This window comes from Stegodyphus dumicola, chromosome X1, assembly GCF_044657685.1.
Source record: "Stegodyphus dumicola isolate Sdum_Otavi_A_Nest chromosome X1, ASM4465768v1".
Taxonomy (NCBI): Eukaryota; Metazoa; Arthropoda; class Arachnida; order Araneae; family Eresidae; genus Stegodyphus; species Stegodyphus dumicola.
The window spans coordinates 128,209,306-128,235,570 of NC_140780.1; the positions used below are offsets into that span (position 1 = coordinate 128,209,306).

The window sequence follows — 26,265 nt, forward strand, 5'->3', positions numbered from 1 at the left end:
ACCTATTTGGAGGAACCAATTCATGAAAGTTAGTTTTTAGTTATACTGATGTGCTGAAAAGTCCTGAAAGTAATGCAAATCCTGAAAAGGGTCCTAAAATGGTCAAAAATAGGAAATTATATTGGCATCGGGAGTGAGCAGTTATACAAGGATTTATAGCAGTTTTACAAGGATTATAAAAATATTATAGCAGTTTTACAAGGATTTATAGCAGTTTTACAAGGATTATTAAAGTTTAAAATATGATATAGGTTAATATAAACTCAGTTAACACCTATTTGGAGGAACCAATTCATGAAAGTTAGTTTTTAGTTATACTGATGTGCTGAAAAGTCCTGAAAGTAATGCAAATCCTGAAAAGGGTCCTAAAATGGTCAAAAATAGGAAATTATATTGGCATCGGGAGTGAGCAGTTATACAAGGATTTATAGCAGTTTTACAAGGATTATAATAAGTTTTTAATCCTGCTGCTGGCCTTAATTGAGCATATCTGCTTTTAGAGTACTGAGTGGAAAACTTTGTCTCTTAATAGAGCCCTATCTGATGTGGTTATGAAAAGAGATGTCTTGATATTGCATCTGATAAAGGGGAAGATTGCCTTCAGTAACGATCAAAACTTCTGTGTCGCTGCTCATTTGGAGAATTTTGCGGTAATAAACATGAACATATTACTGAAAATAAGTATTTTATTTTTATTTATTACATGTGCAGCTAGTTACACAGAACGAATTCCTGTTGGTAAGTGTTTTATTATGTAATCTGTTATTGAAAAGACATTATTTTAAATATTTCTACTTTAACTATTAAGCTTAAAGGCAATGATCGTTATAATATGTATTTGATATAATATTAGTTAACAGTGCTGCAGATAAACAAACCGAGACTAAATTACATATTATAACCTTATATAATTACGTATTATAACCTTATACGTGTTATAATATGTAATTTGCTTCTTTTATAATGAATTCTTACTTTTATCAGATGATATTCTTTTTTCTTGTTGGCTTATTCTTTTTATGCTTTTTCTTTTGAAGTCGTATTTATTTTAATTACATTTTAATCAAAATAATTACTCCCTTTTTGTGCTGAATTTATATGGGTATTAAATTTTATCTATTAGTACCGGACTATTTTGTATATGACATGTTTCTTTACCTGCTATAGGATAAATATTTTGTCCGTATATTATTCAAAAATTTAATAATATTTCGTGAACACGTTTAGAAATTTTAAAGCTATTTAACGAGACGCACTAATGAATCTCTTGATGTGATCAGGAAGTAATATGTGAGTTTTCTGTTTCGAAGACTATTTTGTTATACTTAAATACACAATGCCCAGTATCTTTAATACCTCGATAACATTTGAGTAAAATTTAACGACAAGCTGAAAGAAACTTGAGTTCCTTAGAGAATAATTAATCTGTGGAAATCTAGAAATATAAAACTTATCATTTTATCTCTGATTTAAACCAAATATTTTTCAAATATTTATTATTTCAACTTATTATTTGTAAGAGGGAGCAAGCAAAATAATCTTTGCATTAAAATTTCGTAACTACGTTTTTTTTTAATTTTGAGAGAAATGCTTATTTATGTAATTAAGCAAGCAAGCTTATAATAACATTCTTACTTAATTGCAGAAATAAATGCAATGTTTCAATTTTTTGTTTGCTTATTGTTTCGCAAAATCCTTGAAAATAAAATTAGCATTTATTCGCGATACTGTGTTCATAAGATGATAAATATATACACATATGTAATGTTACACGATTTTAAAAAAAAGGTTACACGTAAATGTTACACGTTCTTCATACAAGAAAACTCCAAAGTACTTTTATTTTATGTGAAGTTCTAACAGTTAACAAACTTTTATGTATAAATGAGGGCATAATGCTCACATTATTATGACTTTATTGTATATTCTTTGAAAAATTCTAATCTGTATTTAAATAACAAAGTTAAGTATTCAAGATTTTTATTTAATCAGATATTCAAGATGCATATTTTACGGACTGCAAGATGCATATTTTACAGAATTATACGAGGAACGGAATTATAAAAAAATAAGTAATTTTTTTTTATTAACAGTAAAATATCAAAATTAGCAGTTTGGAAGGAATTTTTTATAGTTCTGCTATTCTGTTCCTTCTTGTGAATTTATGGGATTAACAGTTAACTGTTATGGAATGTTAATAACACTCAAACGTTCGTTTAAAAAATAGGAAAACGATCAGGTAGTTGCGAAATTTATCATTTAAAAACGGTATCTGTCTTAAGTTTAGAAGTTCAATAGTCTAAGAGAGTGGTCTTCAAACTTTTTTGTTCAAAGTAGATCAGTATGTTACAGGCACTCTGTGTAAAGAGAGTTAAAGAAAAATATTGTATTTATTATTAAAAACTTTAACATAAAATTAATGTGATTTATTGATTAATAACATTAACTCGTGTTCTATGAGTCACCTACCCTTACATTAATGTCTGAAATCGTTGATTGTCCAACACTACGTTTTCGTCTTAATTATTTTCTTAAATTCTGAAAGCGATTCGGATAGTTGGAGTTCGGATAACTGGAGTTGTACTGTATTTGAGAAACTTTCCTTTCGACTCTGTATTCGATACACAGACTACACTTTCGCGCTATTAGATGGTAAAAAGAAGATTTATCCCAGATTTTATCTGTTATATATTTGATTGATAGCCCTCCAGCTCATTTTTGAAACTCTGGCAATACCCTTCCCTTCCTTGATATTCTTATTATCCACAATGAATCTGATTTCAGCATAGCTGTTTATCGTACATCCTTTTCTGTTCATTTGCCTCTCCATACTCAGTCATATCACCCGGCTACACCCAAAATGGCTTCTTTTTGCTATTACGTATTTTCGCGTCCTCAAAGTTTGTTCCTCAAACTCTTTGCTTGCTAATAAACTCAATTATTTGAAACCAGTTGCCATTGACGGAGGAATTTCTTCCGTGGTCACTAATAAAGCCTTTAAAATATTTCCATCTTACTCTCAAAGAAGAGATTCCTCTGTTAGAAATAACATTTATAACCTTATCGTACATCTATTTCACCCTTCTATCAGTTACAAAATGGCATGGATTATGCAGAAGTTCCATTTTCAAGTCATTTTTTCTCCTCTCAATAAAATTCATGGTTTGATTCTTAAAGCTTTTATTCCTGACTTTAATTTTTGGGGAATTTACAACATATCTGGTTAGTGTGGTTTGAGGTATATCCCCTAAACTGAAACAGCATTAAAGTTTCGCATCGATGAACACGAATATTATGTCCGAAAAGGCAAAATTAAGGTCTTCGCTAGCTGACAACTTTTTTTTAATTACAACTTTGACTTTGGGACTGCAAAAATTATACAAAATTTTCTTCATGGTGAATTAGATTTTCTTGAAGCTTTTCACATTCACAAATATTTATCTTCTTTAGTTAATGCCTTTCATTCCAATTCGGTCTTTCATAACGATTTTACAGGTTTCATTACTATTTCTGCAGCCAGGCGGAGCTACCTTCTGGTTCGGTTTACTGATTTTGGATATAAAAATACTATCGGGGCTTTCCCCAACTTGGATCCTGACAGCTTACTTAAACTAATGATCTCATATTTGGAAGATCGCACGTTTCAAGTGAGATGTGGAGATGCCCTTTCTAATAAGAAAAATATTTTCAGAGGCCTTCCTCAAGGATCGGTTCTCTCCCCGGCAAACTTTAATTTATATGCCAGCGACATGCCTAAACCACAGAATGCAAAAATTTTGAAATAAAAATTATAGAACTTTGGTGTAAAAGATGGAAAATTAACCTTAATCCAGAAAAATTCCGCATTGTAATGTATCGAAGATACAGAAGATACCTCCCCGTCAACATTGACATTAGAATCGATAATGTTCTCATTCCAACCGCAAGCTCCTACAAATATCTTGGCGTCTTCATTGATTCACAGCTTACCTTTAAAGAGCACATTAATTACGTGACTAACAAGGCTAACGGCGCTTTTATGGCTCTGTATCCACTCCTAGGAAGGAAATCAAAACTAAATCTACAGACTAAACGGACTCTGTACCTAACGTTAATTCGCCCGATACTTCTCTATGCTGTGCCAGCTTGGGCTACTGCCTGCAAAACTCATAGAAAAAGATAAAGTGTTTTACAAAATAAAATACTACGCTCCATGACCAATGCAAGCTGGTTCATTAGAAACATTCAAATCTATCAGGAACTGAAGATACCGGAAATCCAGGAACAAATCCTAATTTTCTCTCACAAATTTTTCAACAATGTCATGAATTCACCGCATAATACCATCAAAAACTTAGCGAACTATGACCCAGCAGAGGAAAATACGGTTAAACGACCACGGTCCATTCACCACAATCCAAAGTGGTGAAATGTAAATATTGTAAATACTTTGTATATACTTCTTCCATTTCATGATTTAATCGCATTTAATCGCATTTTCTCATTTAACCAAGTCTCAACTGTGTGTTGTGTTGTGTGTAGGTATTTTCTCATTTTATTTACTTTGGCAAAGCTTCGTACTATTATGAACAAATAGACTGTTTAAACGAATATAGCATTATTTTTAAAAACTGTGTTTTCCTAACTCAGTGCATCGTTAACCGACTCTGCTTAAAAATGCTTCGCTGCGATTGGCCCACGTGACCTCACGCCCACTTCTGCAATTATGAAGATTTAATACGTTTTAAAATTAATGCTCCAGTTTTAAAAATATTTATGCTCAAGAAATGCTTTTACAAGTGACTCTCTCAAGATTTTAATTGCTATCAAGGGGTTATGGACTCTAGTGAATTGTTTAAAAATTAATTTACTACTTTTGTATGTTTGACCACACCGAGCTTGACTCTCAGTCGCGTGAACTTTAACGACTCTCACGTATCCATGCTCATTTTCAGTTAACGAAGTTCCTAGATATGATACACTGCTCCGGCACCTACGCATAATTTATACGACCTATTTCAGATGTTTCAATTTGAACTAATTTAATAATTACTAGTCTCTTCCCTGTATGACTTGCCACCTCTACGATTTCGCCTGCGGGCGCGGTGCTACGGCATCCTAACTGAACTGTAAGACAAAAAGTGAGCGGCCTTCGGCCGTACCTGATTTATAGGCAAAAACTCTTAGTAGTTGTTACCTAGTGTATGAAAGGATGATTTTCATTTTCATTTTTCCCCAACTTGGAACCTTCGTTGCTGATTTCTTTGTTCTTGATGAAGAGGGATCTGTACCTCTTAATCAAGGACCGAAAGAGTCTTGGCTAAAATATACGCCAAACACAAGGTTACTGCTTTACCTAATTTTATGTTCTACTTTAGCTTATCTGTATTCTCTCTTGATGAATTTATTCTATTTAAGTATTCGGGAATGTTAAATAAATACGGAAACGTAAGTATCGATATTGGTTTATTAATAATATTATTTTAGCAAAATTAAGAATTAGTTACAAAAATAAGTAAAGACGTATGTAGCAGAAAAAAAAATATTTTGTTTTAAAGTACCATAAAAGAATAATATTTTAAATTACGGAAAAACTCATCCTCACGAGTAAAGAAAGGAAGGAAAACCTTATATTATAAATTATGTTCATCTGCTTTTGGTGTCTGCTTTGAATGAAAAATTTCTAAGGAAAACTAGTTACGTATGAAGAGGAGCCAGTAAATCAGAAAGATGAGAAGTCAGAAACTATTGGTTCACTTCGTGGGGTGCAAATATGTTCATACACTAGAATATTCTATATTTAACTACTGGAGAATAACGGATAGCAGCATTTCAGCCAGCTAAACGTTATTAATATAAATTTAGGCTTGAAGAAATTAATATTACATTTCAACTTCTAGCCTGAGAATATAATATTACTTCTCAACTAAGAATTTAACTGTCCAGTGGTTAGTATGTTTGTTTTGGTTAGATTTTGCTGACACTTTCATTACAAAACAAAAGCAATTTGTATATGAAATTATTTATTATTAAAATTTTCAACTTTTTGCTACAGCCGAAACGTATATAATTCGATCACTATCCCCCTGCAGTGAAATAATTAAACACCGACTATATTGTGTTACACCAAAATTTCTATTTCCTTGCTAGAAGTTATTAAATGAAAAAGGTTCTGTCGAGAATAGGTTTTGAGCTTCGACAGTTAATGGAGATCTACACTAACTGTGAAGCGCTAAATTCTCTGTCCAAATCTAAGAAAAACTTAAAACTTGTTCATGTTAAGAGTACATAACAAAACTAAAGTTAAACATTTGCAGGAATAACCTAATAAGGTTCCTATTTGTTTGGAAAAATCCTGCAAAGTCATGAAAAGTCAGAGAAATTAGTAGTTGGGGAAAGTCAAAGAAAATATAGAATTTTATGAAGAGCTAGGGAAAACCAGAACTTTCTCCCCAAATGTCAGGGGAATGGAAACAAAATTACATAAAACATTATAACTCGATTAGGATCCAGTATACTTGGTTTTAAATTGACTGTGAATGTGTTCTGAATTGTCTTACGGAGATTTCTGTTGATAATGATGTAATTAAAAGTTTTTGGAAAGTTTCGTTGAATTTTGTGTTCTTTTGATGAACTGTTTTGTTGTATGTCAATAAAACGAATTTTCCCAATTTAAAACGTTTAACCATTCTTCTTTTAAATTAGAATTCTAAAACTTCAAAGAAAAAAATGCCAGATTGGACCTTTTGAATCTTGAACCCTTTTAAAAAATGTGCATTATTCGAGCTTTCGAATCTGGAACCCTCTTCCAAATTTCGAACCCTTTTCAAGTTTCAAGAATTCAGATGTCCCATTCCTACAAAATAAAACACCAGATACTATATTATAGCAGTTGCTGATCCCACATAAACAAACGATTTGAAATTCATATTAAAGACCAAAACTGCTCCTTTAATTAATATCGATGTGCCACTGTAGACATATCAATAGATGTGCATGCTTTCTCCAAAGAGAAAAAAAAATTATATAGAAAAATAAATGTAATGAGTTTTTCTGAATGAAAAAACTCCTTTCTTTTTCTTTCTTTAATGAAAAGGAGTGCGATAATTTATTGCACAAATTTTTAATTAAAAAATAAATTGTAGGTTATTGTAAAACTTTTCTCTTTCTGCAAGTATCATATGAGATTTCATATACTCCAGTCCTCTACAAAACTGCTTCTTTCTAACCCACCTTTCCACCTCCGTACTTGCAATTTTTTCCACCAAAATATGCGGGCCACAGTAAAAATCTACACCTTCTCATTTCTAAAATTACATACAAGTAATATACAAGGTTTTATGAGGTCAGCAAGTCAGGTTTATGTTAATTAACCAATTTTTATGATTTGGATCCACACTTTCTCTTCTTTCCTTCGCTGGCCCTTATTAGGAGGAAAATGATTAAGCATATTTTAGAGTGGAGTTATTGAAAATTTTAGAGATAGAGCATTTTGTAGCGAAACTTGCACTTTCGTTATAACAAAACACTCAAGAATTATCTTACGGAAGAATGCCTTCCTAGAAGGATTTTTCTAAGGTTAACTGGCTTGCATTCAGGTTGCATTTGGGCAGGCATGTCGAAATCGTGACCCTTGACTAATTTTGGGGGGATCTCCATTTACACCGAGAATCCGTTCTGATTGTAATTTTTCGAGTTTTGCATTTTTGTGGTGTTTCGAATTGTGTTCTTAGTTTATTTTATTTATTTATCATTTTCAGGTTGATAATTTCTGGGTTTATTTCGCGTTTAATCTAATTTGAAGCCCCATATCTCGTATTTAAGCGTATATTTGCAGATTTTGATTGTAGATCTTTTAATTCTGATTGTAACAACAGCGTTGTTATTATTGTTGCTATTATGTTGTTGTTGTTATATTTTACACTTTCTACAAATTTGGAATAGTAAAACATAGCTGAGTTAGAGAGAGATATATAAGCAATTTCGTTCCTGGCGGGTTTGGAGACAATTTTTGTCGCCCTCTTGGCGACATTTATCGATTTCTCGTCAACTTGCCGACTTTCTAGAAGTTTCACAGAAATACATTTTCGAAGCCCTACGATCGATTCTTCCAGAAGTTTCCAGAGTCCCTGCTACAGTGTATGAATACGAGTCAGAGAGGTAAGGAGTTCCCTTGTGAATCAGCTGTGAGATTTAGCGGTTAGCTGAATTACGAGTTACGAATAACCAGACAGATTTGAGGAATTATTAGCTACCATTTCCGGATTGCGCCCGATAAATTAAGGCATACTAAGCCTTTAGTGTTTTGTGGATGCTATCACAGATCCCGAAATAGAGCAAGCACTCCGAATAGTAGACAAAGAACATCTGAAAAGTTCTCTCGTTTAAATTCCATGAAAGTGGAGATTGCGCAGAAGTCCATCAGAAGAGAGTAAATCCTGTAATGGGTGTTAATAGTACAGAAGACACAATGTTGGAAGAAGCGAAGAACTGAGAAATGCGCAAATGGAAGATGCTGAATTGAGGCCATTAAGGGAATTAATTGAAACAATCAACGAAAAACCCAGCTGGCAAGAAACGGCACCCTTTAGTTTGACGATGAAAATATATTGGACTTTGTGGAATTCCCTTTATCTGCAAGATAGAGTTTTCTACCACAAATGAAAAGCTGACGACGAGAAGAGTTTCAAATACCTAATGTTCTGTCAGAGCTTCATAGCAGCCCTACTGGAAGTCATTTTGGTGTTATGAAGGCACTTCATAAAGTTCGTGACCATTTATTCTGGGACAAAGTCACAGCAAATGTAGAAAATTGAGGTAAATCCTCTGACACATGTGGAGCTCGAAAAGACCCGCAGAGACGTACACGGGGAACACGTACATAGCACTACAATCCGAGAGTACTATTCGAGAGGCTTGCTTTGAACATTCTCGGACCTTCACCTGGTACAAATTAAAATTGAAGACCGTGCGAATCCATAAACAACTGAGCCGTAGTCTCTAGTTGTCATGTATTACTTTAGTAAATGGCAGGAAGCTTACGCCATCTCTGATTAAGAAGCTTTAACCATTGCAGACGTCCTCGTGCAGAACTGAATTTCACAGTATGGAGTGCCTCTCTTTATTCATTCTGACAAAAGAAAAAATTTTACGTCTTCCATATTTAAAGGACTTTCTAGAATTATCGGAATGGAGAAGACTAAAACCACTTCTTTGCATCCCTAGTCGGATGGCGTGGTGAAGAGATTCAATCGAGCAATCTTGAACCATCTATCTCTATTTGTATCCAAGAACCAGCAGGACTGGGTCCAAAAAACTTTCATTATTGCTGATAGCGTACATGAGTGGGGTTCATGAGAGGAAAAAAAAACTGGAATTTCTCCATCGTAAATGATTTCTGTCCTTAATTTTCGTCTGCCGTCTGACTTGCTCTTCAGACGACTGATGGGCACGCCTTCTTCCCCTGAGCAGTACCTAGCAGATTTGCAGGCACGTTTGGAAGTCGTTCATCGACAATCGACCATTATAGCCAAGGGAATATAGAATCACAGATCTTTTAATTCTGAATGCAACTACGTTGGAATTACAACAATAGCTTAATTAAAATGCGAGACATAAGTATTTCCGTTCCTGACGGATCTTAGGTATAGTTGGTGATTTCTCTCTAACGTGGCGATTTTCCGGAAGATTCGCGAAAACGCATTTTTGAAGTCTACAAACGAGTATTCTAGAATTTTTAGAGCCCATGCTACAGTGTAAAAATACAGATCGGAGAGCTAGACAGTTCAGTCTTGAATTAACTGTGAAATTTAGCAGTTAGCTGAATTAGAAGTTAGGGTTTACATTTAGATTACGATTTACGATTTATTTCGTGGGCTAAGGAGGAGCTGCCTAATATACGCGTCCTTCTTGAGTTACTTCCAGTTATTATTGTGCTGTGTCTGCTACTTATTGTGCTTAATTTCTTAAAAAATTGTTGTTTTTTCATGCTTATTTGGAGCTATTAATTAAAGAAACATCAGCCATCCTGTAGCTCGCAACAGTACATTACTAAAAATTGGATTTGCGACGAATATCGAAGCGTATATGCAATTTTGTTGAATAAAAGGGACTGTTCATGCGATCTCTTTACAAAAATACTTTCTCAACTGACACCGAAAAAGTGCCAGCCCAATTGTAGATGGAATTAACAAAAATTCATTGCGACTCGACTTTAAAGCAAGAATTCAGTGAAGTGGGTATCCCCATATTTTCAAATACTTGTCTGCACGTGAGCTGTGAAGTGGGTTTCCATTAAGCTGCAAATTTTGCGTCTTGTGTGATTTACATGTTCAGTATTGTGTATCAAGTGAACAGCTCTTCTCACTTTAAAAAAAGAACAAGAGATTCAATTTATCAGGTATTCATCTGACCTCTGTTCTGAAAAATTGCTAGTCCAATCAGCATGACTTTAGACATCGAAATCTGGTTGTAGAGAAAAGGTGCTACGTGTCAGGGAAGAAGCAACAGGTATTCATCCAGATACTATTCGAATTTATATTTTGTTCCTTCTATGTCTTGCTCCCCCCTTTTTTTAGAACTACAGTATAAAGTAAGATTTCATGCATTTACTTACTTTCGCACTCACTTAATCATAAATAAAATGGCTTTAGTTTCTTGCAGCCCGCACTATTGTACACTGATGACTGTTTGGCCCTTAGAACCGGTGTCGAACTATCAGTACTTAGGCGTTTTATCAAATTGCGTATTAATGGGCGGGATCTAAACAAGAGTGTAGGTAAGTAATTACTTGAGAAAACTAAAAGTATCTGAGCACTGTATACGTATTTCACCATGTCGTATCGTTAAAATCATTGTTGCTTGAAAATCATGCCGAAACTAAGGCCTTTTTCTTTCTTGTTCTCTTTGTTTTGCATCTTCAAACCACGCATAATTGAAACCACGGTTACTGAATCAGTGGATGCAGGTAACGACTGCACAGTAAAATGAAGTTTAGTTCTATTTCTTATGTTTAGTATCGTGTTTTACCTTTTTTATTTATTTCTTTTCTTTTCTCTCTATTTATTTTTTGGGGGGAGGGGGTAAAGATTCTTAGATTCAATGATTCCTTTATTTTACGCTATGATCTTGAGCTCTTATATACTGTTGTAAAAGTTTAAATACACAATCATCTGCGATACAGAGAGGATTAATCTGTTTTATGTTATTTCCTATGAGTAAAACAGTTTCCTTTCACTTACTTTTCGAATGACAGCTGGCCTTCAGGAATGAAAAGCATTTGCTAACTGAGATTTCACTGCATATATATATATATATATATATATATATATATACACATTAAGCAAACACTGTTTTCCTGTCTCATTTATTGGCTTAAACTTCTGGAGTGACAAAGTCAACTTACGTCTTTCGTTACATTACTTCTTTTCATTTTCATCCATCTTTACCTACTATTTAAAAAGTCAAACTGTCATTCGTTCCTTTAAATTGATTTCATGTATTTCATGTATCCTGTAACAGGTGTAATCCTCAAAAAAGATGAGCATAAAGTCATAGAGACAGTCATCAATTATGTTTTATGGAATCAACGAACTAGTGATGGACAATCCCCGTTTGTGATTGATATAATCAAAGATATTGTCGAAAAAGAAGATGCTGTACATTATCAGCAGTCTAGTAAGTATTTTTTTTTTTTTGCTACGCTTTTATTTTGCTGCATGATTTCTCTTTTAACAAAAAAGTATTATGTCTAAATGAATTCTTTCAACTACGCAGTCAAATTAATTACTATGGCCTAAAACGCAAAAGTCACGTATAACCTCATTTAATTTAAACAGTTACTTACTGTTCAAAAAATGTTTTGTCATAGAATTCAGTAATGATAGTTTTCATTATGTTTCTGTATCCTGATTTTAGATAAGTCCTCGAATTTTTGTTATTACTTGAGTTGGTGCTGAATCTGTGTTTCTGAGTGACAACACTTATTGACATAATTTGGTATTTCTCAAAAGCTTTAAAAGAATGTGTTGCTACACTGAAGTTAACAAATCATTATGTCTAGCTATATAACAATTAAAGGTGCCTAACTACTTAATTAACTACTTAGGTGCTAACCCGTAGAAGTAAGCTCTATGTGTTGACGAATTAGCTCCTTTCCTTAATGCTTACTGTAGACACAAGATACACCTCAAAAGGTAAAAAAATTAGCATTAAACTTTTTTCCTCGCAACTTGGGAGTCTTAATGCAAAAACAAGCTTTTCCACTTGTGAAGATTTATCTATTTCTTTTTGACTAATAGTTAATTTTGAGTTTTTAGTACTCTTCTGTCACTCTCGTTTCACCCACACTTTTCATTCCAGAATGTAAATGAGATAATTATTCAGATTGAAGAAGAAAAGAAGTGCTATTTAAGCGAAGGTTTCGTAAGTTGATTTTAGTATTGTGACTTGTTACCCTATTTTCACTGGACTTTGAATACTGTATTCTCATTTTTACTCATGATGACGCATTTAAGTACCATATTTAATTATTGATTTTCCTTTATTTTATCTTTTATTTGTACTAATTTGCAACTATCAGCACAACTATCTGAAATGCTACTCAACCAATTGCGATGTTGACAGCAGTACACGTGACAAAGTGGTCACACCCCTCCGTTCTTCTCTATGCTGTTCTCCTGGATCCTCTGTTTGGTAATCATTTCACTTGATATGCCCTTCTATGGCACCAGAAGTTAAGACAACGAAAGAGCAGCATGAAAACTTCATGCTAATCACGGCATACAGCGAGAATTGTAGTTGTAGTTGATTTTAGAGCGTATTCTACCTACTTAAGGCTACGTTGCTATCGTGAGTTAATAGCGATTTGATTCTGGGGCACTGAATGCTTCTAGCCATTAGGCTTGTCTCACCGGGTTTATTTACAAACCAGAACCTTTTCTGAGCGTTATTTAATCCTGTGAGCCGTTAAGCTAATCTTACTACATTTGATTTTAGTTCAACATTACTTATTTAAGTTAAGCCAAAAGTGTTGGCTTGCGGAAACCCAAGTAAATGTTACTTCTTTGTGATCAAATAAAAGGGTCTTACACGCCCTTCTTCTGACTTTTGTTTTTGTTTCATAGGACCTGAAGGTAATTCCTCCATAGTCTTTTAAAGTTTTGTAGTGAATACCAGAATACCAGACTTTATAAATTTCTTGTGGACAGCTTCTTGCTTCTCTATTACATGTAAAACTGTGTTACGATTCCGGCAACTCTGCGCGAAGCTGCAACAGTAATTGGATCAGACAGAAAAAACCCAGCTATATTTTAACATTTACCAACCGTGACAACGTCATGCGTTCACATTTACTCTGACGCGCAGCTTTGTAGGAAAGCAGAAGCAAACACTCTTCTATTCATAATCATACCGGTTACAATTTCTATTTCATTTTAAGCCATAAACTTTGTATAGCCCTCTGAATTGAGCATATAGGTGAATATAGAAGGAGTAAAAAGAAGAATTAATATAAGGCTAAATCTGTTAGTAAGACTTAAATCAAATGGCACAGATATATTTAAGTTCAAATTACCAGAAATATTTTTGTTTGTGATCTGTTTTATACCTACTTAAGGATTTTATGCTCCCATTACCGGTTAGCTGTATTCTACTACTGGCTACCCTTGACCGCAGTCTAAGCTGCAATTCTTAACTGTGGGAACAAATATTGATAAATACTATTAGATAACATTGCCAGCGTGAAAGAATCCTGTGAAAATTTGAAAATCCAGCTTCAAAAGTCTAGTAAGAACTACGTAAATGAAACCTTTATCGTGATTTTAAAAGTAATCTTTTTTTCTCCGTGGTCTTCAATTGGGCTATATAAAATATACTGCTGCTTCCTTGCAAATGAGTTAGGATAAACAGGAAAGATGATTGTTCCTGAAAGGTTGATCTCTCAAAGCAAAAATCACTAACCCTTGGAAGTTTAATGTCAGCAGAACATTGGTGGATACCTAAAATTTTGGATCTCTCCGTGGTACATTAAGTTTATGAAGATCTTTGTCGAGACTAATGAATTCCAATGACTAAGATTCACAAACCTGAGAAACAAAGATTTTAACATAAACTGTAGTACATTTAAAAAACTACTTTCGCGAAACTATAAATTAGAAAATAATTTCTCAGTCCTATAATTAGACAATTACAGAAATTATTTCCAAAATGAAAATTAAAATTGCAAAATTATTTCTCGATTTATGTTAAATTACGAATTATGTTTCCTTTGCAGATTAGAAATTTATTCTATCAGCTGTTGATTCTATTTGAAAATAAGGTACATGGCATCCTTAATAGGACGTTTGCGAAATTCTCTCGGGAAAGTGTAGGGCAAAGAGCTACTACTTTTGAAATTATATGAAGGTACAAGAAGAGATATATCTTTAAATTTTTTTTTATTCCACTTAGATTTGTTTCTACCTGTCTCTAAGTAGCTAACAGTTAGCATGAGAAGTGTTTTCATCAGGAAATGTTAGCTGTTGAGAAATGATATTAAGGCCATTAGGATGTAATCACGAGATCGTCAAGGAAAGTTTTTAAAGCAAACTTTTGACATTCATGCAAAATTTTCACAAATTTTTACGTAAGCATTTGAAACTGAAATGAAATTTTTATTACAGGAAAACAGCGAAATATCATTTTGAAAACAGCTCATAAGTTTTTTTTAATGGTGGGGACGTGAAAAATGAATAATGCCCTCCCAGGACTCGAACTTTGGACCTCTCGAATGCGCGTTGAGTATGCTTCCAATTACATCATGAGGACAACCCGATATTACGTATCTGGAACTACACAAAAACGAAACTGAAACGAAGTTAAGGAGCTGAAATGAAAGAAGCTTAACGGGCCCTATATTTCCCCTATCGATAACTACACTATCATCTGCTTTTGCTTCCGTAAACACATTATATACATGTCTTTATGAAAGCAAAAATAATCAATCTGTTTCTATTCTCATTCTAAATTTAAATTTTAAACATTGCAACTCTAATGTCCCAATCGCATTATGTTTCGGCTACGCGGGACTTGACGTCGAAAGGGACAATTCTCAGAACCCGCACAATTCCAAGAAACACACGTAACTAGTAGGTTACTATTCCCACTTACTACAAAGATTTGAACGCCAAACAGTAATCGATTATCGCTCAAATTGGGATCACGTGATCCTTCAGAAACAGAACTTTCGTATGATTGGTTTCCTGTACCCGGGACCCAAAACATTTTAGGTGAGGTTTGAAAAAATCCCGTGTAGCCGCAACATTGTTTCCGTACCTAGGCGGGACTTCGCTTCCAGCGGGGCTCTTTTTTCTAGGAATCCTCCCACTTAAACCAGAACTACAAGAATCTCGTTTCTCAGAAAACTCCCGTCTAGCAGGGACTGTAGCCATATGCGATAACCTCGCTGTGTTGTTACTATTCTCGTTTGTCTGAAATCAGAGCAGGCCCACTAATTTCATCGTGGCAAGCAGTCAAGATTGCGCCTGTCGTTGGCAAGAGGCTTGGGCACCGTGCAGATGAGAGTAAGACTTTGTTCATTTCCGCCGACACTTTTGAAGGAAAGAACTCCGGGAGGATGGGTCTGAGGATCTCTCACCCCTTTTACCCTACCAGCCACCCCTCTAGAAGATTTTCGGCTCGTCACACATTTTGAGTGCCCCCATGCCGTGCATACAAGATACATTTACAAACATCAATGTTTTCTCCGGGTTTCGAACTCGGGTCCTTCGGTATGGTAGTCAGAGTCACTAACCACTATCCTGACTAGGAGGCAACGAATAATTAGTCAATTAAAATACTTAATTATTTTAATTGAATAATTAATTCGTAGAAAAATAATCGGGTTATGGCAGATTCTATATACTGCATAAGCCTGCAAAATTCGGATTGTGTCATGAGTAGAGGAAAATGAGAGTTCTGGCTCGGGATCTTACGGATCTGGAGTTGAGGGACCTCCCGAGAAGGAAGGCTGAGCCGTGGGAGGGAGGCTTATCTGAAAATGGAGACAGGGAGCCTTATCAGGAGGTGGATGGGAGTAGTTGCTACCTAACAGAAAAACGACGTGTGCTGAGGTTTTATTAATTAGGTGATTTAGGCATTGAGTAGTTATATGATAGATAATGTGTACTTATTTATATTGAATTCTTGAAAGCATATATCAAGTAGGTGTTTTAAGTGACTGATACAGTTCATTTCCTTAAACAGATATAAAATGAAATGTTTCCTTCACAGTATAACCTCTTCCGAAGATAATTATTTTCTTACTTGTATTTATCCTATGACTGAATATCTGCAAAACTGCTACATGTCATCACAATTTAATAAGAGATTATATTTTACTGATTTATCGGAAGTGATTTCCCTTCGTTAATAAATTTTTAGCCTTTGTGTTTTTTCTTCGTATTCCTACGTATATGATGATTAACTCCTAGTTACCCTGAATGAAGATTATTTTCGAATTTAATGATTGAGTGATCCTATACACTCAGAATTTTACCTTATTTCTTAAATCTTCTGTTCATAATATCACATATACTTTCCGTAATTTTCATTACATTACTCATTTTTATTCTTAAATTCATTTTACCCAGAGATTTTTCAGACTTGTTAGGCAATACTTTTAACTTATTCGTTATATTTTATGAGTGTAATTACTAAAACACGCATTTTCGTATATTATATTATTCAATGTTAGATGTAATTTTTAACTTTTTTCGTTCTTTTCAACGTTAGCGATCTTCAACATATTCTGTATTTTAACTTATTTCATACATTTTCTAATCATGACTTGTATTTAATTTTAGATGTAACATTTCTAGCTTGTTTTGTACATTTTAACCTTCACACTATTTAATATACTCAAATTTTTAACCAGTTTATATTTTCACACTATATACATGACTTTTACTTGATTTTTCGCATACATTTTAATCTCCATGATTTCCAATATAGTCCTAATTTTAACATAATTCCTGCATTTTCATATCATATACCTGACGTTTATTTAATTTTATGTGTAAATTTTAACTTATTTTCTATTTTTTAACGTTTTTAGTTTCCAACATACTCTGAGTTTTAACTAATTTGCCATATTTTCACACTACGTACATGACTTTTACTTCATTTCTCTTATACATTTTAACCTTCATAATTTCCAATATAGTCCTAATTTTAACATAATTGCTATAATTTCACATGATATACCTGACTTTATTTAATTTTAGGTGTAAATTTTAACTTCTTTTCTATATTTTAACGTTTTTAGTTTCCAATATACTCTGAATTTTAACTAATTTGCTATATTTTCACACTATGTACATGACTGTCATTTAATTTATAGCTACTTTCATACGTTTTAACCTTCGTAATTTCAAAAATATTTTTAATTTTAGTTTAATTCCTATATTTTCTGACCATATATAGGAATTTTATTTAATTTTAGATGTAATTTTTAACTTGTTTCGTACATTTTAAACCTTCGTAATTTTTAAAGTACACTAATTTTTTGCTTATTACATTTTCCTACCATATACCTGACTTATTTAATTCTAGATGTAAATTTTAACTCCTTTTCTATTTTTTATCGCTTTTAGGTTTCAACATACTAAGAATTTTAACTAATTTGTTATATTTTCACATGACTTTCCTTTAATTTGTAACGACTTTCATACGTTTTAACCTTCCTAATTTCAAACAAGCTCTTAATTTTATCTTAATTCCTCTATTTTCTTACCATGTATATGAGCTTTATTTAATTTTAGATGTAACTTGTTTTGTACATTTTATACCTTCGTAATTTTTAAAGTACTTTAATTTTGAACTTGTTTATTACATTTTCCTACCATACGCATGAACTTTAGTTAATTTTAGATGTCATTTTTATACTTTTCTGACACTGGGTTTCTTTCTAGTTTCCAACATACTCTAAATTTTAACTCTGTTTTATAATTTTTGATTGTAATTACGCTTTTGATTTTACTATTTCAGCTAAGTTAACATGCTTAAATTTCTTAAACATAGAGATAGATTTCAATTAAACATTTAATTTTACAACCTTTAACTGTTCTTCATATCCCATTCGTTGAATAGCCCCTACTTAGTCCATATTTTATAGTACTATTTTAATTTGCCAATTCTACAATTTAACATTCGGCAGTACTCTTACCATTACTTATCCTACTATTTTACTTCATTATTAACTTCATTTGCATTTTCAAACTTTAACATTTCCTGCATATTCTGGTATTTCCTTTTAATTCTTAATACCCTTTATATCTGAATATATGTTTTTGAACTCTTTAATGTTACCAGTGTTCAATTTTCAATCTTGATTCTCATTAAGCTAGTTTGATAGATTCCGAATTTTTAGAATAAAATCTCAACTTTCATCCATAATTTTAGAACCATATTCATTCTTTCATGTACTCATACAAAATTCTTATTATTTGAACGCTCAGTACCTTTTAATTCAGTAATTTGTACTAATTGAATGCATTCTACGTCACTTTAAATGTCTTGACTATGTAAATTTTCACTTTATTACCTTTTCCTACACTAAATACGGATATTTCTGCCTTCAGGAATGGCTTTCATGTGAAATTGACGAAATTTGACGTTACATGTATAAAAGAAATTTCTAAGATAAATATTTCCACTATCGAATAAGAGATGAATGACCATCGATTTTACCCATATGTTACAATTTCATCTCTTGGAAGTTGTTTTATTGATAGGCATTTATTTCTAACACATAATGTTAACACATTTTTTAACTTAGTCGAGTTCCAACTGAATTCACTAGACAATTCCATACATATTCTACTTTTTAATTTCTTAGACTAAAATATTCTTTTCGCAAATGTCAGTTTGCATTAATTTATTTACCAATTTATTTTCTTATGAACGAAATCTTGTGAAGTATTTTACACAACATATATCATTACCTATACTTACAGAAGGAACCAAAGAGTAAGAGGCATTTTACCCAAATCTCCACTATTATTTCGAATATTTTAACCTTCTTCATCACAAATACAGAAATTTCTTCGCACAATACTCAGCATTTAAATATCCCTTACTAATACACATTTAATAAGGAATAACTCATTTTCAATAAAAAATTACACCCAAATAAGTATTACGTTTTCTTATAATTGTACATATATTTTTGCATTACAGGAACTTTCTATGCATTTTCGAGAACTGTAATTTGCTAAATATTACCTTTTTCCGAGAGAAAAACTAGAAAGACCATCTAAATCATTCATCTTTTCCTGCAGTATTTCCACAGTACAGAATAACTATCTTAGAACTATTTTCTTAGCAATAAGAACTAAATATGAAATAAGCATTTTTCACTATAGAATAGTTAAGGTTTTACCCAAATCAGGACATAATCTTTACTGAATTTAAGTTATTTACCCAGAATTCCTTACAAATGTTTAGAAAATGTGCGATCGAAAGCAATATATTTACCTAAAAAGGAGTCTTAATACATTTTTATTTTTTCCAGATTTACTATCAGTGGGAAAAACCTGAAGTTCACTTTATCTACCCTTGTCAGTATACACAGAAAAGTCATGAGTCATTCTGTAGTACAATTAACACTTTACATGCATTTAACATTAATCCAAATAATTTTAATTAACTTTCAACTAGGATTTTTAAAAGAAAAGAATATTTATGCGATACATTGTTAAATTACTCCCACGCGTTGTTAAGGAAAATGCAATTAAATATTCACGTACACACTAAGAAAATTCCACTCGTTAGGAACAGTAAAACCTTACCAATACTTAAACGAAATGTAAAATCGTGTAATGCAATAATATAAAACCTGAGTAACAAATCATTTCTTATAAGCAGCATACGGTTAAAATAATTTTCTTATAACTTATCAACTTTTAAGAAGTAAGAGTAAGGTAATGAACCAACGTTTTAGAAATGCTCTTTCATTTTCTAAATCTACCCTTTTGTAGTAACAAGAAAATTCTGTGATACCCCTATTTTATTTTTATGTAACATGCGCATTTCTCCTAACAGATGAAAATCTAGATATGTCACTTTTCCAAAGATTTAGATTTAGACTTACTTTCATAGGAAAAGGAAAATAATTTTACTTAAAAAACAGGATATCTTCTACTAAAAGACCTTGAAAAAATCGCGATCACATCTGTATGTAGCACTCAGTGATTTAGTTTCAAACCAAATTTTGATATTGTTTAATCCTGCAAGCGACAATTTTCACCTTCGAGTTAAATTTTATACGACTGCAACAGATTTTTCAATGACCTTTCATACTCACATTGTGTAAAAAGACTTCCAGTTTTGACTATTTTAATGTAAAATATTGAGAAATACACTGATTATTTTCAGAAAACGCCATTTCAGAATCATATTTTACGACTCTGAAACTTTTGAATAACACTTTCCACCATAATGACAACCAGATACTTCATTATTTTTTACAAAAACAGGAAATTTTTCTTCTAATTCCTCTTCTAGAAATACCAGAATTACTAATAAATTCTGCTATAGAAAGAAGAATCAATTCCTATTGTAACTCTATACACTATTTGCAAAGAGAAAGTGCACTCTAGATGATAACATAGCATCATATCACCCATATATTTTTAAAAATTTAGAACAATTTCAGTAAGTCAAATTATCTACAGAGTTTTAAAACACGGATATATTTCTGAAAGAAACTACCTAACATACCGCTCATTTACTTCTAAACCATTTAAATTAAACCAAACAATTAATAAAATATTTGAATTTTCGATAAATTTTAGTACATCTATACAGTTATTTAATTCATGAAGTACCAAATTTTGAAACTAATAAGAGTGAAAACATCACTATTTTAGAATTTAGGAAGAGATCTTCAATAATGAGAGTGAACATATACCGAACTTCATGCAAGATTTTTATCGTTTCATACCAAACATTTCACTATTTCGTAGATTCTAAGAACATAGCCCAATCCTTTTCAAAGAATATATATCATTTCACATTAATTAGAGAGATCCATACGAGTTTCATTGCAGGTGCTTACTGAATGACGCTAAACCTTTCAAGGAAAAAATAAAATATTTTTCATCTTTCATGAAAATTTGTGAATAACAATGATATTTCATAAGAGCTAGAAGACTTAGTGCAATGAAACTGTATCAAAAGTAGAAAACTATTTTCCAAAATATGAATTCCCATTGGAAATTTTAGATATTCTTATGTAAAGTTATATCCGAAGTTATAGCACTTCAGTCGAACTTGAAGACCAACCAGATTTATTACATGATTTGATACATTTCTCGTATTTTTTCCGAAAATAGAAGTTTATATTTTTCATCCGCAAACTATTACAACGAATTACTGACATTTTATTCTCATATTACTTACCATTTTTACTGCACAAAACTATTGTAAGTTCCATGTTCGAAGCTCAGCATCCATAAATTCCACATAATACTACAGTTACGCAGTGCAAATTATAAGAAAAGCTGGATAATCTATATTACATACAGAACATAAACTACAATACCCAAAGACCTAATTAAAGTATACATTAAACCGTTAAAAAAATTAATCACATTTTATATAATTCTATGCATATTTCATATATTAAGCACATTTCACGTTTTTAGAAATGTAGCATTACGTTTTCCAAGACAATGGCCAATACATCCAACCTTATGAAAATGAATCATCTAAAATAAGAAGGGGTAGTTTTATTATCTTAAATCGGTAAACAAGTGATTAGGAAAGTGACAGCCTGTTAAACTTACCACTACTAGGATATGTACATATCCTTGTTTAACAAGGCCTCACTTCCCTAATCGCTTGTTTAACAGGGATATGTACATATCCTAGTAGTGGTAAGTTTAACAGGCTGTCACTTCAAGGCAGAAATATCCGTACTTAGTGTAGGAAAAGGTAATAAAGTGAAAATTTACACAGTCAAGACATTTAAAGTGACGTAGAATGCATTCAATTAGTACAAATTACTGAATTAAAAGGTACTGAGCGTTCAAATAATAAGAATTTTGTATGAGTACATGAAAGAATGAATATGGTTCTAAAATTATGGATGAAAGTTGAGATTTTATTCTAAAAATTCGGAATCTATCAAACTAGCTTAATGAGAATCAAGATTGAAAATTGAACACTGGTAACATTGAAGAGTTCAAAAACATATATTCAGATATAAAGGGTATTAAGAATTAAAAGGAAATACCAGAATATGCAGGAAATGTTAAAGTTTGAAAATGCAAATGAAGTTAATAATGAAGTAAAATAGTAGGATAAGTAATGGTAAGAGTACTGCCGAATGTTAAATTGTAGAATTGGCAAATTAAAATAGTACTATGAAATATGGACTAAGAAGGGGGTATTCAACGAATGGGATATGAAGAACAGTTAAAGGTTGTAAAATTAAATGCTTAATTGAAATCTATCTCTATGTTTAAGAAATTTAAGCATGTTAACTTAGCTGAAATAGTAAAATCAAAAGCGTAATTACAATCAAAAATTATAAAACAGAGTTAAAATTTAGAGTATGTTGGAAACTAGAAAGAAACCCAGTGTCAGAAAAGTATAAAAATGACATCTAAAATTAACTAAAGTTCACGCGTATGGTAGGAAAATGTAATAAACAAGTTCAAAATTAAAGTACTTTAAAAATTACGAAGGTATAAAATGTACAAAACAAGTTACATCTAATATTAAATAAAGCTCATATACATGGTAAGAAAATAGAGGAATTAAGATAAAATTAAGAGCTTGTTTGAAATTAGGAAGGTTAAAACGTATGAAAGTCGTTACAAATTAAAGGAAAGTCATGTGAAAATATAACAAATTAGTTAAAATTCTTAGTATGTTGAAACCTAAAAGCGATAAAAAATAGAAAAGGAGTTAAAATTTACATCTAGAATTAAATAAGTCAGGTATATGGTAGGAAAATGTAATAAGCAAAAAATTAGTGTACTTTAAAAATTACGAAGGTTTAAAATGTACGAAACAAGTTAAAAATTACATCTAAAATTAAATAAAATTCCTATATATGGTCAGAAAATATAGGAATTAAACTAAAATTAAAAATATTTTTGAAATTACGAAGGTTAAAACGTATGAAAGTAGCTATAAATTAAATGACAGTCATGTACATAGTGTGAAAATATAGCAAATTAGTTAAAATTCAGAGTATATTGGAAACTAAAAACGTTAAAATATAGAAAAGAAGTTAAAATTTACACCTAAAATTAAATAAAGTCAGGTATATCATGTGAAATTATAGCAATTATGTTAAAATTAGGACTATATTGGAAATTATGAAGGTTAAAATGTATAAGAGAAATGAAGTAAAAGTCATGTACGTAGTGTGAAAATATGGCAAATTAGTTAAAACTCAGAGTATGTTGGAAACTAAAAACGTTAAAAAATAGAAAATAAGTTAAAATTTACACATAAAATTAAATAAACGTCAGGTATATGATATGAAAATGCAGGAATTATGTTAAAATTAGGACTATATTGGAAATCATGGAGATTAAAATGTATGCGAAAAATCAAGTAAAAGTCATGTATATAGTGTGAAAATATAAACTGGTTAAAAATTTGAGTATATTAAATAGTGTGAAGGTTAAAATGTACAAAACAAGCTAGAAATGTTACATCTAAAATTAAATACAAGTCATGATTAGAAAATGTATGAAATAAGTTAAAATACAGAATATGTTGAAGATCGCTAACGTTGAAAAGAACGAAAAAAGTTAAAAATTACATCTAACATTGAATAATATAATATACGAAAATGCGTGTTTTAGTAATTACACTCATAAAATATAACGAATAAGTTAAAAGTATTGCCTAACAAGTCTGAAAAATCTCTGGGTAAAATGAATTTAAGAATAAAAATGAGTAATGTAATGAAAATTACGGAAAGTATATGTGATATTATGAACAGAAGATTTAAGAAATAAGGTAAAATTCTGAGTGTATAGGATCACTCAATCATTAAATTCGAAAATAATCTTCATTCAGGGTAACTAGGAGTTAATCATCATATACGTAGGAATACGAAGAAAAAACACAAAGGCTAAAAATTTATTAACGAAGGGAAATCACTTCCGATAAATCAGTAAAATATAATCTCTTATTAAATTGTGATGACATGTAGCAGTTTTGCAGATATTCAGTCATAGGATAAATACAAGTAAGAAAATAATTATCTTCGGAAGAGGTTATACTGTGAAGGAAACATTTCATTTTATATCTGTTTAAGGAAATGAACTGTATCAGTCACTTAAAACACCTACTTGATATATGCTTTCAAGAATTCAATATAAATAAGTACACATTATCTATCATATAACTACTCAATGCCTAAATCACCTAATTAATAAAACCTCAGCACACGTCGTTTTTCTGTTAGGTAGCAACTACTCCCATCCACCTCCTGATAAGGCTCCCTGTCTCCATTTTCAGATAAGCCTCCCTCCCACGGCTCAGCCTTCCTTCTCGGGAGCTCCCTCAACTCCAGATCCGTAAGATCCCGAACCAGAACTCTCCTTTTATCTCTACTGTCATGCTTTTTAACTTTCGTTAATTGATTCCTATGCACTTTTAAACTCTGAATCCGAACATGGCACTCAGTTTTCCCCATCACATCAGAGTATTTTAGGATCGCATCTTTCAAAATTTGTAAAATTGGAAATATTACGAAAATATTTCTGAAAACATGAGAAATTAAAATAGGCTTAAAACTTTTTCCTACACCTTTGTTAGTTTTTTAGCTTATACTAAGACAATGTTCATAAAATACACAATTTTGGTTCATGTGTTGTAGTTTCCGTGGACAGCTTATGCTCTGCTTCCCCCTTTTCCTTTTATATTCTTGATGGGGTTCATCTCGGTTTTCCTTGATACCTCCTTTCCATTTCATTGAAGTCTTGATTAAATCTCTTGCCCATCTCTTCGTTGATGGCAACCAGATGTTTAAAAAAGTAGTCCGAATGTGAATTTAGGAACTGAACGTTTCAACTCATGGAACAGCCTAAATTTCTCTATTTCTGCAGCATGTTCTCAACGGTTGATTTAAAATTAAGATATTTTTTCTGTTAAGAAACTTGGTTACTAAGTCTTTAAAACCTCCCCAGGCTTCTTTTTCCGCAACTCCCATTTGTTTCTGAAAATTACCATCCTTAAAATGTTTTCTAATGTCAGGACCAGTAAAGAGACTCTCTTTTGGTTTAATGGTTAATAAGGCTGGAAATTCGTCACAGATGTATTTCAAGCATTGGACCTTTTTGTAAGGCTTTAACAAATCGCTTCACCAAGGTTAACTTGAAATGTAAGTAGAAGAAGAACTTTATTCAGATCTATGAGAACCTTTCGGAGTACAATGTTGGTTCTAGGTTCTAATGAAGCCGTTTTGGGCCAATTTTTCTTCATCCAGTGCGCTTTTCTTTGTCTCTGCTGTCCCATTCACATACACACACACACACACACACACAAAAAAAAAAAAAAAAAAAAAAAGACAAGAAAACTTTGTTTAACCTTCTTGCTATCCTTGGAGCATCGATATTATTTTGAGATGGCCGCATGTAATTTTATCGAGATTATTAGTTTTATAACAATTATGAAAGAATTAATCAGGCCACATGATTGCATTATTTAATATTATCTAGAAAAAAATTCAAATCTTCATAACGCTTTTTTAAATGGATAGAATATTCGACTGGTATTGATGCATACATATTCCAATTGTAAAGACAAGCAGGCTTCTTTTGGAAGAATCTATGAACAGTCTCTAGTCGGTACTTTCGTATGGAATGTTAAATTCAAAAGTTCATGTACGTCAGTGCAGAAGACCATTCCATTGGAACTTTCCTGCTTCTGAAAAATATGGAAAAAAATACTTTTTTTCTGTGCCTGAACCAGGAAAGTGAAGTGGCAGCTGTGAGCAGGTTCTTCTCTTTAAGCAGTTCTGAATTTTCTTTGGTTAGATGAATGTCTTGGACAAAATCGTTTAATTCGGATCATCTCTGGTGTATAGGTATCACAAGGTTAGTGCTCTTCTATGTTATCTCCATTTGAATCATTTGCGGAACCATCTATTTCAGGTAAACTTTCTAAAAGAATTGGTGCTGGTACGTCTGGGCCAAGAGGAACTGAGCGTAAGCATTTGGATAGACTATTCTTTTTTATTCCGCATACAGAAACCTTGAATATCTGTGTAGCAAAGTTAAC

The 26,265-nt window shown here is 32.1% G+C and overlaps 1 protein-coding gene across 3 annotated transcripts in view; it reads left to right on the plus strand.

Annotated features, from left to right (window-relative positions):
- Positions 1-594: 594 nt before the first annotated feature.
- LOC118202236 (glutamate receptor 1-like) overlaps positions 595-26,265 on the plus strand; it is a 148,647-nt gene continuing 122,976 nt past the window's right edge. For all 3 annotated transcript variants that reach the window (XM_085808075.1, XM_085808077.1, XM_085808076.1), the window contains exons 1-2: positions 595-738; positions 11,500-11,655. In XM_085808075.1, the coding sequence (XP_085664201.1) occupies positions 660-738; positions 11,500-11,655 (235 nt within the window). In that variant the 5' untranslated portion in view covers positions 595-659. The remainder of the gene's footprint in view (positions 739-11,499; positions 11,656-26,265) is intronic.